The sequence below is a fragment of the Lissotriton helveticus genome, chromosome 2_1 (genome assembly GCF_964261635.1).
Source record: "Lissotriton helveticus chromosome 2_1, aLisHel1.1, whole genome shotgun sequence".
Classification (NCBI taxonomy): domain Eukaryota; kingdom Metazoa; phylum Chordata; class Amphibia; order Caudata; family Salamandridae; genus Lissotriton; species Lissotriton helveticus.
The window spans coordinates 1877488212-1877505170 of NC_136059.1; the positions used below are offsets into that span (position 1 = coordinate 1877488212).

The 16959-nt window shown below is 41.5% G+C and overlaps 1 protein-coding gene across 1 annotated transcript in view; it reads left to right on the forward strand.

Moving 5' to 3' along the window:
- The first annotated feature begins 13560 nt into the window (after nucleotides 1-13560).
- Nucleotides 13561-16959, forward strand: part of MFSD8 (major facilitator superfamily domain containing 8) — a 193637-nt gene continuing 190238 nt past the window's right edge. Inside the window, exon 1 of the mRNA XM_078676796.1 lies at nucleotides 13561-13819. Coding sequence (XP_078532922.1) covers nucleotides 13755-13819 — 65 coding nt within the window. The 5' untranslated portion in view covers nucleotides 13561-13754. The remainder of the gene's footprint in view (nucleotides 13820-16959) is intronic.

Consider the following 16959-nt stretch of genomic DNA (forward strand, 5'->3'; position numbering starts at 1 on the left):
TAATCTCCATCTCCAATAATTACCTCAGTCACCAAAGGTTAATGCTTTGGCCTTAATTCTTGGACCGCGAGATAGGAGTATGTGAGAGGAATAGACATTTTTGGCAGTTTTACATATTATTAGTGCACCTAAAAACAGAGTCTAAAACTCTGTTTTTGTTAGCGCCAAAAATGAAATACTGATTTTCCCTATACCTATGATGTGGTGTTAGGGCCAGAGTTGCAGACTTAGAACTGGGAAACCAGTTACAAGTCCTGGAGTAGTCTCATCTGCCTGTGATTCTGGCTAAATAACTTAATCTCCCTATAAACAATGAGTGATGACATTGTGTAATGTTATTGATGCTCATGTAAAGCACTCCAGTACCTTCAGGTCGGTTCTGCTATATGAAAAATGAACAACAAGGTAAAAACAAAGCATTAATATAAGTAAAGATCGTTTAGTGCCTGATGTGTAAATGGCTTGTCCCCTTAAATTGTGATCTTGGACAAATACTTTATTTCAGCCAAACTTCTTCTGAGAGGCTGACCTGGTATATGATGTCCACTTATGTACGTCGGCACCTTGCACTAGTCTGTAGTGTGTTATCTAGGAAACCCGAATCGATATTCCTATTTCATGCCCTTGTCCGGCTATAATCAATAATATCCATACAACGGCATAATAATCATATCCATAATTCAGTCGTAGCACATGCTGACACATTAAGCAAGGCTACTTCTCCGGCCCCCTAGTAAGCACACCGAGTTCTCTAAACAAAACCAAGCCTCCAGCAACTTGGGAAATCCCCCTTGCTATTGTTTTGATTTCGTCCTAGAACTCCTGTAAAGCACTGTAAGAACGGCCAGTTCTTAGTGACATCTTTATTGACGTCTTATGTCCAACCTTACGTCAAACCCAGGCACCTTTCAGGTATAAATATACCAACGTTGCCTTAAGCAAACACACGGTGGTGATTCTGGAGCAGAGCAGCAATCTACTTGCCCGGGAGCCCAGCTGATGCGAGAGTCCACGGACGCTGCCCCTCCCTTTTGACGCGCTGAGAAAGACGCTGTCTTTTCTCTTGCCGAGAAATCCAGCTCCGGCGTTTCCAGCCTACCCTTGCGGGTTGCTGGGATATCGAGTCCTGAGAGAGAGATACCAGACCTCCTGCTTTCTATTACCCAGGTACGGAGCTGACTAAACCCTTACAGAGAATTCTTGAGTCAGATTCTTGGCAAAACAAACTTAACTTAAACTGCTACTTACTTACTCCCTCCCACGTATTAGGCTTCGGTCAGGTACACCGGGGTAGGCGTATTTAGAAGCACCAGTTGAGTACGATTAGTCAATGTATATATGTATGTATCTATTTTATCTATTTTAAAGTATCATATGGCTAAGAAACCATATCAATGCTTTTACAGTATTATTTTATAATCCTGCTTTTACTGTACGCACTTTACTTTACTATAAGTATTGCAATTGTAGCAATTAATTTCTCTTGTATGAGGAAGAAGACTGCTCAATAAATAACACCTTTTTATTGAAAACGCCCGTCTCTATTTTCTCGGCCTTCTGGTGAAACTAAGTACACACATTTGGCTGAGTGAAATAGCTGTCTTTTGTTTTCACACGACTCTAGAGATATACTCTTAATCAGGGAGAGCAAAGTTGTCATGTTTTATGGTTGTCAGAAGCTAATCCCTTCTTGTCTATCCAGGGAGGTTAAACTCCTCCTCGTTTATTCGAGAAAGTTTCTAGTGACCTCTGAGCTAGCAGGCAAACCTTAAGTCTAATATAGTCAGTAGAGACCTAGATAACCACGTCTACACTGCTGAATATATTATTCCAATGCGCAGAGCCTATTGGGAATATAGGAACTACACTACATGGCGCCCAACGTTTGGTAAGGCGATAAATCTAACGCAAGACGTTAGAGTAACTCAGTCGTGCTTTTTCACACAGACCCTTTCTCCCGTAAATACTCCAAAAGACGTCTGGAGTGGGTAAAAGGTTAAAAATCCGCCAGAACTTAGTAGGAAGAGATTTCTATGTATAGTTTTTGGTTTATTCAACGTTGAAGGATACAGTGTTCCAAAATATTGTGCACCTAATCTTTGTTTCCTTGAAACCTGATCTGCAACAAAAACCTTTCTGTTAGTAAAAATGACAGAAAGTGAAGAAGAAAGGGAGACAGCTAGAATAGCAGCTCGACTCCTAGAGGATGACAATAGCCTCCTGCAGACCGACCCGAATGCAATACTCATTCCGGTCAACATAAGAAAAACTATAACTCTTAAACTAATAGAGAATGGACTAACATCGAGAGGTAGTATAGTCGTATTCGTAATAGAGGCACATGAATATCGGCAGACAGACGTATTCTATTCATGGATAAACTTTCCAGCAGCAAACGCTGTCACACATGAATTCCACTATTACAAAATAGAGGAACCACCGGATGAGCACACTCCTTTAGAGGAGGTGGAAATCTCACTAAATTACCAAGAGCACCTGCTCTGGTTTAATGGCGCCCTAAAACATAATAATCACATCACCAGGCTCGGTCCACTAGGTAGACCAGGAGCAACGTGGCCGGTTCTAGCCAGCTACACACCACATCCAGACATTGAAAAAATGTCAATACCAGAACTTTTAGCACAGCTAAAACAACTGATTAAAATGTATAGACAATTAGTCCAATTTGTAATGCGGACTTCAACAGTCCAACCAACTGCTAACATTCCACAGCTGACCCCTCATCAGGGGAACACAAACAAAATGACACCACAGAACATACAGTCATGTCTGGGTAAGGTACCCATAAAACGGGAACAAATTCCATTCTGGTTAGCACAAAAAATCACTCAAATTGAGCCAGTATTTCCAGATACTACCCTTACTGAGAAACACAGAATTCTGACTATCTGTCTTCCAATGGGGATCGCACCACATGTGGAGGACTGTGACACTTGGGGCACAGTCTTTGCTTCCATTTACACAAAAACACATGGTGTTCCGTCCATGGCGGTAATACCCGATGTGCTAAGACAGATTCAAAATGAATACGGTCCAGAACCTGCTTTAACTCTGGGTATGAAATTACTAAAAGACTTCAAGCAGGTCTCGGCTATATTATTAGCCAACATAAAAGGGGAAGCAGCATCTGTGGCGATCCGCCAGAAATTGAAAGAGACAGATATAGCAGAACAACCATTTGAACTTGCCAGAATCATAGAAAAATCCTATGAAGAACTAGGAAGAGATAGTTTGGGTGGGAAACCAGTAAAACCCCAACTAACTGAAAATCCTGAAAAAATATTTATTAAAAATAATCTAAACACTCCAAAAAAGAGCTGGGATGGAAATAAACAATCCACTCCCAAAGAAAAAAGATTCCAGTCCAGAGGAAGGTCTCCTCGGCGGAGAGAAAGATCTCCGGACCAAGGACACAAGTCTCTCCAGAGGGAGCCCTCTGAGAAAAGATACACCTTAGAAATAGGGATAATCTAAAGAAACCTGATAGATATCAAGATATTGATACACGTCCCTCTCGATCTTTTCAGACTTCCTCGCAGAAATCGGAAAGAAGAGGACGGTCAGAACAAAGGGAAGAGCACGTCAAGTCCAAAGACAAAGAACCTGCTCATCAAAGTAAAAAATTACAATTTCCAAGAAAGAAGGTAGCCAGCATTAAAATAGTCAAACATGCCGAGGATACTGAGGACACAGCTGAAAAACGGAGAGTGGGCCCAGACAGCGCTAGACAGCGCAGCAGAAGTGACCATAGCTCGCATGATCCTGATGAATCATCTGGAGACAGTGGACACAAATGAATACATTCAAGTCGAAACTGCAGACAGCAGAGTTAGCAAACCTCATAAAATATACGAGATAACATTACGTATAGAGGGAGATAAGACTAGGAAAGTAAGGGGTCTATTTTGGGATAACCTTTCAAAAGGCTATGACATCCTTTTAGCTGAAAAAGACTGGCCACCAGAGTTTGTCAGGGAGTGCCCTCATGGCGAAGAAATGATTATGCCTGCCTTCTCAAATCACATTCCAATTCATAAAAAATATACACTTGCAAGAAAGTGGGCAGTAGCCCAAGCTCCTGCTTTATATAAAAATCATGTAGGATGGGATGAGGATTCTCCTCCTCACAAAATCCAATTAAAATGTCAACCAACTGCACAAAGGCAGTACCCAATTAAGCAAGAAGCTAAAAAACAGGTCAGGGAGATTTTAGATCAACTTGAATACCAGGGGGTGATTGAAACATGCACCTCACAAATGAACAATCCTTTGTTTCCTGTCTCCAAGCCAGACGATTCATATCGTCTAGTTTTGGACTACAAACACCTTAACTCATGTTGCAAGACATTTGCAGTACAAAACTCACATAGTGCAGCACTAATGAATAACATCGTGCGCAAAAAATAAAAAACAACATTAGACATCTCTAATCGATTCTTTTGTCAAAACATTGCACCTGAAAGCAGATATTTGACCGCTTTCTCAATAATGGGCTCGCAGAAAAATTTCTGTCGACTCCCACAGGGGTTCAGGAATAGCCCAGGATTATTCTCAGCAAGAGTAACAGAGTTACTACAAATATATGATGATGAGGCATTATCTTATGTCGATGACATCTATCTGACAGATGATGATTTGGATACACACTTGAAAAGATTGAACACCATAATACTTGGGTTTGCTGCAGAGGGTTACAAATTCAACTTTAAAAAGTCACGAATTGCCCATCGAACTGTCCTGTTTTTAGGATATGAATTATCAAGTGAAGGCAAATGCCTAGCAGACCATTTCTTAGAGAAGTGTGCTGTACTCCAAGCACCAAAAACGCTGAAAAACTTACAATCAATTCTAGGTTTCCTGAATTTCGGAAGAACTTACATTCTAAATTATGCAGAGAGGGTTAAACCTCTCTATGAATTAATAAAACCTGATTTTAAACCAATCAATTGGACTCAAAAACACACAGAAATTTTGAGATCATTACAAACGGACATATTAGCAAAAACAAAATTGCAAACTCGCGACAATACACACAACCTTGTAATCCGAGTCATCCCAGGAAGATGCGGATTCACGTACCTGACCTCTAATGAGGGAGAAACGGTACCAATAGCATACAAATCACACTTGTACTCACAAGCTGAAAAAACATTCAGTCTTGCGAAAAATGTTGTAAATGCGGTTCAAACAGCTGTAGCAAAAGAAAGAGCCCAGGCCCAAGGCAGACGGATTACTGTTTTAACAGCAGAATCAGCCTTCGAGTCATTAACAAGCCCATGTAATTTAACTACCGTGGCATTAGATCCAAAATGGATACAATGGGAAAATTCTCTTGCTACAGAAAAAGTAAAATACTATTTTGACCCGGAAATGAAAAAATTGAAATATCTAACATATAAGAAAGAATATCCTCTGCCTAGCGACATTCTGCCCATACAACTTTACGCATGCGTAATATACACAAACAGTTACGCAGAACCCTCAGTTTGGGGAAAACAAGCCTATAACGCTACCTGCGAGGTAGTCAAATGCCGGTGGCGCGGACGTAAATTGATGCCACTGGTAACAATGTCACAATCTGTAAAAGACAATTCAGGTCAACAAACTGAATTAATAGCTTTAAAAATGGCGCTCGACATTGCCGATCGCGAATTCCCGACACTAATGGTGTGCGATTCGTATTCCTGCGTCAAATCATACAATGAAGACTTGCAGAAATGGGTTGAAAACGGTTACAAAGATGACACAGGTGCCACAATTAAGCAAAAATTGCTTTGGGAACAAGTAGTTCTTGTAAAGAAAGAACTACAAAAGGCTCACGTGATACATACACTGAGTCATCAGCGTGATGGCGTTCCCGCTGCAGGGAATTCATTGGCTGAGACAGCCACAGCGGAAGCAACTAAGCCGGCTTCCGTAGCCGCAAAAAAGCGGTTCAGAAAAATACATAGACGGGGAAACCATGCTGGCGGTAAAAACGTCTTCAAAAGGCGACTATGCAGCATTACCCGTGAACTATCCACTCAATTATACATACATAATCGATGCAAACTCCGTTCTTTTTGCTCGAATCCCTGGAGTGGGGGATAGAGTGATTCCAAACACGAACAGGAGAATCTTCTTGATACAAGAAACACACATGGGATTAGGTCTAAGGCATCAGATGATCAAAGAATCTCTGACAGAATTACAATCAGAATACTGGTGGCCGGGAATGAGCGTGGATAATCACAAATTTGCAAAAAATTGTGAAAACTGCAACAGAGATCGCAGTGGCGAACCGGCCGACATAGTGCCAGAACACCTAATAGAAAGCATAAGGCGATCTATACGCATGATTAAACAGGAAAACATGCGTCCCAATGTATATTATTTAAGACTAGATTCACTTAAAATGTAAGCCCCAGCGCTCGGGTGACGCAAGAACTGTTATAAAAGATTTGCGAGTCTATATCGGCACATATGCAATTGGCATGCTACATTCTGACCAGGGTGCTGCTTTTAGCTCTCAAGCTTATAAGGAGGCCATGACCAGCATGGGCATTGCATTGCGGTATTCTTGTCCCTTCCATCCTGAGGGAAACGGGATTGTGGAAAGAAAAAACCGAGGCATAAAGCAATCTATAACGGCAAAGGTATTAGGTACGGGTGATGGGTGGGTCAAACATTTAACAAGTGTCCAACGTAGTCTTAACAATCTGCCAAGAAATTCTCTAAAAGGTTTCAGTCCGTATGAACTATTGTTCGGGACTAGAATGCATATCCAGGACTTTGATAGTCAGACTTCAGTGGTAGAAGGAAAATGCTTTGATATCAAAGATCGTTTGGCTATTTTACAGGACTTAAATGAAACAAGAAAAGACCTGAGCAACGTAAAGCTAAAACAACAGCCAACAGCCACTGAGGAGAAACCACCTGTCCCAGCAAGGCCTGTCTGGATTCCAAAGATTGGGGATCTGGTCAGAGAGAAGATCGCGGTAAAGAAGGAATTTGGGCCTTCTTACAGAAAAGCAGTACCTGTCTTAGCTGTCAACGGAACAAGATCAGTTGTACTACCGCCCCTTGCTGGTAAAAAGGAGAACCGAGTTGTATCCATCAACCTGGTAAAACCACAATCATGTGGCCAATAATAAGTAGTAGGCCCAGTGGACTCCCAAGAAGTAGCAGAAGACCAAACCTTGCTACAATCCAAGAGGTTCAAACTGAGAGACTAATCACATTTGATAAACCTGCAGTGATTAAAAAGGGACTATGCAATAATGCCATGGAACTTGTGCCTCTTGAAGCCCAAATTGCAACAGCTGGTCAAGAAACACCTGTCTACAACGATGTAGCCTCAGACTATGCTAATGAAACAAAGAAAATTACAAAAGCAAAAGAAAATCCGGAAGCAATTCCAACAATTGACAGAACTGCATCTGGCTACTTCATCAACTTCGATGACTTTTCTGAGGATCCAAACGAACCTGAGGAACAGCCAACAGAAACAAAGACTTTTAAAGACAAAGCAAAAGAACTCGTTCATCAACTAAAAGAAACCTATCTGATTTCTCCATGGATTGAATTTTGGTTTGTGCTAGGTGTACTTTTCCTCCTGCTTTGGCTCATCATGGTACTGTGCTTGGGACATTTCATTGAGGGAAAATATAGTACAATGGACACAGCAAGTCAGAACATCAACTTGGTCCTAAAGCCACACAAGTCATCCCACATGGAGAAAAGAGAACTATCATCAGTAAATTTCACAGCCAATCCAATACCCAGTGGGGTAGCTTGGGACAAAACAGATTATGAAATGTATGGCCCGGTCGAGCTCTTGATGTATCCACATCAATTCAAGGTTTCATTAAGTGATTTTGTAAAACCGAGCACATTCTCTGATGATTGGGACTTTGAAAGTATTAATGATATGATGTCAGATTTAGTTATGTCAGCAAAATTTACAGAACATGATTATTTACAGGGTTCATCAAATTATGAACAGATGTACTGATACAATCACTATGCTAACCATTATTTGCATAAATCTGCTCAACCTAGAAATGTTTTTAATTACAATCAATGGGAACATTGTGCAACTCCACCAAAAGGCAGTTAAAAAATTTTTTTTGATAAATTCCCATACTTCTCAGGGTTTAACACAAGTGATGCAGAAACGTTTTATTTCAAACGGTTAAATAAGACAGGAATGAAAACCATGCTGACAAACACTAAATGAATCTATTCAGAAACATTTTTTGAAAAAATGACTACATTTGGTTTTGATTTTTGGAAAAATAACATTGAAACAAAAACCATCTGGGGTACCAGAGATTGGCAGGTCCAAGGTATAGAATCATTATTTAGAGCCTGCATGATCCCAGAACAAATTATATTCTTCAATGATACCATTCAACAGACAACCTGTCTTGGCCTAGCCAAAATTGAAGACCTAAATAAACCGTCTATTCCGAAACCAACACCTGACAGTAATAGTACTATAGATGTTGAGATAGACGTATCCCATATTTTTATGCTAAACAGAACACATCCTGAGTGAAAGAAATGGTTGATCTGGCCCACAGACACAAATAACTGTCAAGATAGATTCCTGAACAAAATACGGTGGTTCAAATTGACCAGGCCAGACCCTAGATACTCCCAGAGACAACATCCAGGGATAGTTACTACATACAGTGTAGGAAAACTCTGCCTCGAATGGCTACAGAGATCCACACTGGCAGAAATTAAGCAACACTTGACTTTACTTAAAGACGGTGCTGACTTGCGTGATTTCATAATGGGACCACGCAAACAGCGTCAAAAACGTTTCATAGCGGCCAGGATATATGTGGCATACAACGAAGCTTGGAAAGAAACACAAATTGAAACAGCAGAAAAAATACGAGAAATTGACCGTATTAATTTGGAAAAATCACTTTCTGTTGTGGACAATGGGTTAATGACTCTGTCTTCCAGAATATATTCACTGGACAGTATTGTATCATCTGCAATTGATATAATAGAACAGGACTTACTAATGTTACAACATGGTCAGTCCCAGCTACGTTCTATTGTACAGCTTGGCTGGACGTTACAAAATCTGCGTTCAGGCTACGTGCCTTGGCGTTTAATCAACACAACGTCATTATTCTCTATCTTTAACCTTACTGATACACAAATCAGCTTGGCACAAAAGGAGCGGAATATACAATTCTGAGCATTGAAAAACTTGAGAGATTACCATTGACAATGTCAGAACGACCTGTCATTGAATGGATAATACACGGAATCATAACTATTCCGATAACTACTTTCCAATTTAAATACTGCCAAGAGTATATACGAGCAGGCCAGTATGAAAGGTTGGGTAAAGAATACATTAAGTCATCATGGAAATTACCTTACACACACACATGTTATAGTGAAAATGGACAGAATGTATTTCTTAGTGGTGATAATTGTAAAAGGTCACTAAGTGGTATACTTCTGTGTCAAGGTATAAACCTACATGGGGCCTGTGAGGGGACTTCAAATAACCTTTCATGCCACCAGCATGGCACACCTGCAACTCGAATAGAGCCATTTTTTAGACGTCTTTCTAACGGGAGCTACATTCTAATAGTGGACCACAGATGTTGTGGCTTGGTGCCAGGAAAAGCTTATCTAGTAAGCGTTTCTTCCATGGTCACTTGTTGTATGCAAGTATTGTATCCGAACAACACCCCAGACAGGGAGGAAAACATTTGGCCGTTTTTGAATATCTCTTCTATTCGAATTGATACTTTAAGCAGAATAAAGTCTGTCCTTTTGCAGACAACTGTGCCCTTGACGTCATCAAAAGAAACGTATAATCTGCAAGTCGCAAGGACAACGGCAGAGATACATAGCCTTTTATCAGCAAATTGCCCCCCACATTTCGCGGAAATGTTAAGCCAAATCCTAAATATGTCCGATACTGGAGGTATCCCGCATGTATTTAAGACAATTTTTTCGGGACTGTTAACACCCTTCACAACAGTTCTGGGCATTTTTCCTAACTTTGTCCATTCTGTCTTTGGTGGCCTACCACTCCTGTTGGGACTCGTAGCAGGCATTTTATTTTTGATTCTCCTGCTTCGTTATGGCAAGCCAAAACGCAGACAAGACTCCAGCAACAATGGAAGAAACGATCCTGGCAATACGCTATCGGGACCGCATAACTAAAGTCCTTGGATTAGCCCGGCTAAGAGATCTGAATATGACCTGGTTTCTTTCATTCAGACCCATCTGGCAGAATTGTATCTTCCCTGTGTTAAGATGTATGCTGTGCGGAGAAGAATGCGTGTTAGACGTCTGTCTCTCACTACAATCGGATGTACCATTGGATACAGATACTTTGCTAAGTCCTGTAACGGCTCATGCATCGTGTTGTCCCCAGCGGTTACCCATCCTGATGACGGCATTCGTTGAGACTTCACCACTGCGATTAAAGGGTAGTGAAGTGCGAGATGAGAGCAACATCACCCAGGTACGACCTTCTGTGAGCATTGCTGATCCTGTCATCGATGATAGCAATCATTCTCACGACTGCACAGTTGCGGCATTTTCCAACTTGGTTGAACTTTCACCTGAAGCCGTAGACACCTTTTTTGCAAGTCTGTCTGAAATGATGTTTTCCCCTGAGCAAAAAGAATAACTTTAAGCAAACTAGTACACAGCGTTCCCTGAACTCTGAATTCAGCCTTCGACTTTGATAAACAAAAGCCACTGAACATATTTGGAACAATATTTTTTCTCTCTCCCCCGAAAGCGAAATTATTTTTTCCCGATTCCAAAATATTTACCTTTTTTTGGCACATGTACTCTGCTTGAAGTAGAACTATTCTTAGAGAACAGAGCTTCTATTTTAGGAACTCTAGAGACAATTTTTTACCTCAGCCTCTAGCACATTTACAGCAACTGTATTTATATGTGATGGAATGGTCTCGCCCTTTTTTTCTGTATTAAGAGCCATTTCATGTGTAAATTTCGCAAATCATTCATACCGATATATATATATGCATCCTTTTTAATGAATGATTACACTGCTTGAAAAGCGTACAGTACCTATAACCATTTTCATGTATTTCGCATACACCATTTCAAATGCAATAATGTATTTTGGGGTGGGTTGATATACACGTGCACCTTTTATGTTTACTATTGCTTAGTTTTTAGTAATGATGGACATTAATTCGTGGAGTGGGTGTAGTGTGTTATCTAGGAAACCCGAATCGATATTCCTATTTCATGCCCTTGTCCGGCTATAATCAATAATATCCATACAACGGCATAATAATCATATCCATAATTCAGTCATAGCACATGCTGACACATTAGCAAGGCTACTTCTCCGGCCCCCTAGTAAGCACACCGAGTTCTCTAAACAAAACCAAGCCTCCAGCAACTTGGGAAATCCCCCTTGCTATTGTTTTGATTTCATCCTAGAACTCCTGTAAAGCACTGTAAGAACGGCCAGTTCTTAGTGACATCTTTATTGACGTCTTATGTCCAACCTTACGTCAAACCCAGGCACCTTTCAGGTATAAATATACCAACGTTGCCTTAAGCAAACACACGGTGGTGATTCTGGAGCAGAGCAGCAATCTACTTGCCCGGGAGCCCAGCTGATGCGAGAGCCCACGGACGCTGCCCCTCCCTTTTGACGCGCTGAGAAAGACGCTGTCTTTTCTCTTGCCGAGAAATCCAGCTCCGGCGTTTCCAACCTACCCTTGCGGGTTGCTGGGATATCGAGTCCTGAGAGAGAGATACCAGACCTCCTGCTTTCTATTACCCAGGTACGGAGCTGACTAAACCCTTACAGAAAATTCTTGAGTCAGATTCTTGGCAAAACAAACTTAACTTAAACTGCTACTTACTTACTCCCTCCCACGTATTAGGCTTAGGTCAGGTACACCGGGGTAGGCCTATTTAGAAGCACCAGTTGAGTACGATTAGTCAATGTATATATGTATGTATCTATTTTATCTATTTTAAAGTATCATATGGCTAAGAAACCATATCAATGCTTTTACAGTATTATTTTATAATCATGCTTTTACTGTACGCACTTTACTTTACTATAAGTATTGCAATTGTAGCAATTCATTTCTCTTGTATGAGGAAGAAGACTGCTCAATAAATAACACCTTTTTATTGAAAACGCCCGTCTCTCTTTTCTCTGCATTCTGGTGAAACTAAGTACGCACATTTGGCTGAGTGAAATAGCTGTCTTTTGTTTTCACACGACTCTAGAGATATACTCTTAATCAAGGAGAGCAAAGTTGTCATGTTTTATGGTTGTCAGAAGCTAATCCCTTCTTGTCTATCCAGGGAGGTTAAACTCCTCCTCGTTTATTCGAGAAAGTTTCTAGTGACCGCTGAGCTAGCTGGCAAACCTTAAGTCTAATATAGTCAGTAGAGACCTAGATAACCTCAGTCCTACGTCTACACTGCTGAATATAGTATTCCAATGCGCAGAGCCTATTGGGAATATAGGAACTACACTACAAGTCCAGACAACCCCATACAGTGGTTTGCAGAGCAGCTTTAAGGCTTAGGGCCAGATGTACGACCTGTTTTTGCATGCTCAAACGGGTTTGCAAACCCGTTTGCGCATGCAAAACATATTGGGACATGTACATAGCCTATTTAGCGAGTCACAATTATTACTCCCTTGTATTTGTCACGGTCTTTTCTTCCAGGTGTATTGGCTTATACAATTTCTCCCATTACGTTGACTTGTCATGCATTGATTAAATGAATAAACATATGACTCTCTTACTTGAAGTGAGCATGCTACATTCTACTTACAGGTGTATTTGTGACCTATTTCTATAAAGCAGAAGTTATTTCTTGAAGATGGTAAAGAAACATCTCTCCCAGTTACTCCTGCGGTCCATTTCGTGTTACCGCGGACCCGTTACGTGTTACTCGTTATTCAGGTCTTTGCACCCACGCATATTTCTTCCTCTTATCGAAGTTGAAATGTTGGCATGTATGTGTCCATGCAAAAACTGGACAGTTGGCAACTATGTGCTTGTGGAGCCTAATGTGCATCACGTTATTTAAATGTATTGATTTGATGACTAGCCTCAGTTGCAGATATTGATTTAGATAGCACTTTGTGGGCCACAAATATGAACAAAGTAAACCGCGAACAAGTGTTTACACCCAACAGTGACACAAACCGCACTTTAATTCATAAGCCAATATTTTTGGCATTGCCAACCTTTGTTTGCATTTCTGTCATTTCTACTGGTTAGTCAAAACTTCCCGAAAATAACATACGGTCAATGTAATTGTAATTTGCTCATACCAATGTCAACATTTACTTATACTGCCAGTTTGATGTCTGTCGCAGATTTTGATTTCCAAAAGCTGGACATCCTGAAAATATCATACATTAAACTACGGTAAAGTTAAAAAGTTCCCTTTCAATATGGCCGCTATGGAATCACAGGAGCAAGGGGAGGACGACCGAAATCCTATTACTTTAAAGCACTGTGATGTCTCTCTTTTGTTTCCATTGCACCGCCAAACCACCAGCTCTGGCTAGCGCTCAGCCCTTACTCGGTAGCGCACCAACAGATCGAGCTTGAACCGTGCACTTTGGTATTATAAGTCACCATGTTGAAGATAAAACAATCTCGTGAGTGCCCAGTGGATCGTGACGTAACGCAGGTGGTCTAGGATCTAAGTTCGTACAGAAGATAAAGGGGCGGGCTAAGAACATGTCTGCCATTGACTCCGATGTTGAAGACGAGCGCGCCCCCCTTCTTGGATTGACCAATGAAAGGTGAGGAGGGATGGGGCACGAGGTTTCAATGCGTGTTTTCCCCTGAGACTGCTGCTTCCACATAGCACGGACGGATGTATGCTGCCTGCTACTTGTCAATGACATACCAGGCTACTCCGTGTGAGCGCTGCAAGAATTACATTCCGGCACTTCGTGGAGACGGATGAGGCGAACTCTGTTGCAAGTTGTAGCCGAGAGATCTTTCAAGCAGGCCCACTGATTGTTTCCTCATTTGTTGCAGAGTGAACCCGATTGATTTACTAGTTAAGAGCAAAGGATAATAAACAAGACCATTTGATTTATGCAACAAAGGAGGCCAATCAGGGTTGATTATGAGAAGAGGCAAGATTTCCTCATCTTAGAACTGCTCGCACAGTGGCTTCTTCAGAATTGAATAGGGATGGTCATACGTTGGTCTCAGATGAAACAGCGAGGGCCGTTTACAAAGACCATAAGCCTGAAACCACTGCTGGCTAATTGACTTTGATCTGCCTGCAGGTGGCCAGTTTGTGCTGCTTCAAGGCATGGAATACTGCTGTCAGAACAGAGAAAATGGCTTGGGCATGGCAGGGTGACTTTGGAGAGAAATATGACCCAGCTTAACCCAAGCATGGCAGTTTAGTAGTGTCCAGGAACTTCACTAACTTGATAGGGACCATGGGGAGGCCTATACTTTTATGGTTTAGGGATAAATGAAGCCTGGAGAAGAGAGTTATTTTGATCCTGAAACACACTTTGGACTCCTGGCTTTAGTCTCGGTGGCAGGGAAGCTGGCTTCCAACCACTTTGGAGTGGAGAGGACTGCACATTACCTTAAACTCACCTCTTGGGATATCACAAGGTCCCTCCGGGGGTTGAAATATTTTGACATGTTAGATTTTACTGAGAACAGTGCACTGCGAGAGTTTGCAGCAGGGCATAGATGATGTACTGGTATTACATGTGAACAAGTCTTGGATAGACTGAAACGCGTTAGGTGTTGCTAGATTGCTTCAGTAAAGCTGTTGCCAACAAAATAAATAACTGGATTATAAAGATATCCGCAAGTGGAATCTTTCCTTTGGGAAATACCTGTGTAATTTGAAATGGCTTGGCTCTGTCGCATCCACAGCCGCACTGCCATAGAGCGCCTGAGGTGTCAGAGGATTGAGTCAAGATGAAGGGAAATAAAATATATATATTTACTGATTTGTGATATTAATAGTAATTTTTTTATTTAACAGAGGGGGAGATGTAGTGTATTGTTATGTTTTATGACAGAACCACTTTTTGCTCCTAACGGACTCCGTAGAGCTGTGACGCAAGTGTCTGAGTGCAATGCTATGAAAGCTCGTTTTAGAATGTTGAGTTTGCAGTCACAGGCTCCTGGCGTAGTTATTTGCAGGTACCAGGCCTCCTTGTTCTTCACCCATTATCCTTCTTGCTCTTCTGCCACCCCTTTTTTCTCCTTCCTCATCTTTTACTATCAGTGGCCTATCTCACTCCTATACCTCTCACCATTATCACCTGCCCTTCATGAACAGCCCTCTGATCCTGAGGAAAAGGGTAAACAGAGACCTCCATGCTTAGTTTCAAACCTGACTGTTTTCACATTCTGTTAATAAAATGACCACTTTTATAGTAGTAGAACTCCGATTGACTGCATTGCATTGCATGCTAAACTGCTAAGTAAATCTTAAATCATATATCAGTAGGTGATCAGGCTGCTTGAAAATTAGTAGCCTGCCACCTAAATTCCTGTATTTGCAAATATGGTGTCAGTAAAAGGGTGCTAAATATTCTACTGTAGATGGAAATTCAGTCGGTACTAAAATTAAAACTTGTATAGCCTTGTCAAAATTGACTGCCAAACAGGTGAAGTGCAAAGCAGATCAAATAGTATCTATTAACAAGGCTCAGATAGCAGATGAGCAAGACCATTTCTGTGCCAGGACCGGAGGCGAGAATTATGCTTTTAGTATCTTCACTGTATTAATGATGAATTAACACAGCAGCCCTCATCAAGACAATGACACACAACATTTCCCAGTGTGCATGGGGAAAAAGGTAGTCCATAACAGTCAGTGGCATTCCTCCTCTCAGTACGTATGCCTTCCTGTAGAATTCGGTTGCATTTGCGGGATAATTGTATTGTAATGATTAATTTTCCCCATGTGCGTACTTTCTCCTACTTGACAAGTCGTGACGGCGTGAGTTTATTGTCTGCTCTGATACTATTATGGGGTGGGTGGGTGCCTCCTTTCATATTGTTATGACAAGTGCCCTGAGCTCCTTCTGAAAGACAATGATGACAGGGGCTGCAGCCCTCCCTGGGAAGGCTAAGAGTTCCACTCCAGGGGACAGATGAACACTGAGGCACAGAGAGCTACATTCTAATCAAGGCCTAGTCCAAAAGAAAAAGGAAGGACCTCAGTGGAGATGAACCCAGGCTTGCTCCCACCCCCTTTTTTTTCTTCAGGATGGCAATGATTGGGTGGAGGGCAAGTCCCTGGAAACTCAGATGATGATGATGTGGATGCCTGACAACGGTGGCATCCATATTCTGATCCAAAAGGGCATCATACTGAGGATCTGGATCAGCATACTAAAGCTTTGACAGATAGGCTGGATCTTGAAAAAATTTATCATCCATGATTCTCAGCATGGACTCTGGTGCATTCTGTGCACAGCTAGCTTTGGAAATCCTTAGACCAAGAGGTTAAGGCTAGATTGAAAGCCAGATGGATCTGCCCAGCCTAGGGTGAGGAAGATGGCTGTAACTCCCAATATTGTAAGTAAAATGGCTACATTCCTGGTAACATTTGTAAAAGTTCCCAAAATAGGTATTGCTAGGTCTTGGCCACCATGCCAGGATAATCTTCTAGATGTGACAAGCCCCGTACAAAGTTTTTAGACATGGTAGAGGATCGAAAGAATCTGGTTCGCCAATCTGACCTAAGATCCTGTCAGGTTGTATACAGTGTGCTGCAATGCAAACTGTGCTCTTTCATCCAAGAGATGCAGGCCCCTACTCATCAAGATGGACTCAAAGCTATGAGACCGTATCACGTCGGAGACAGGCCCAATATCGGACGGTGTCCTCTTTGGGGACTCATTCCTGAAAGAGCTGGACAAATATTAAACTACTTTCTAATCCATAG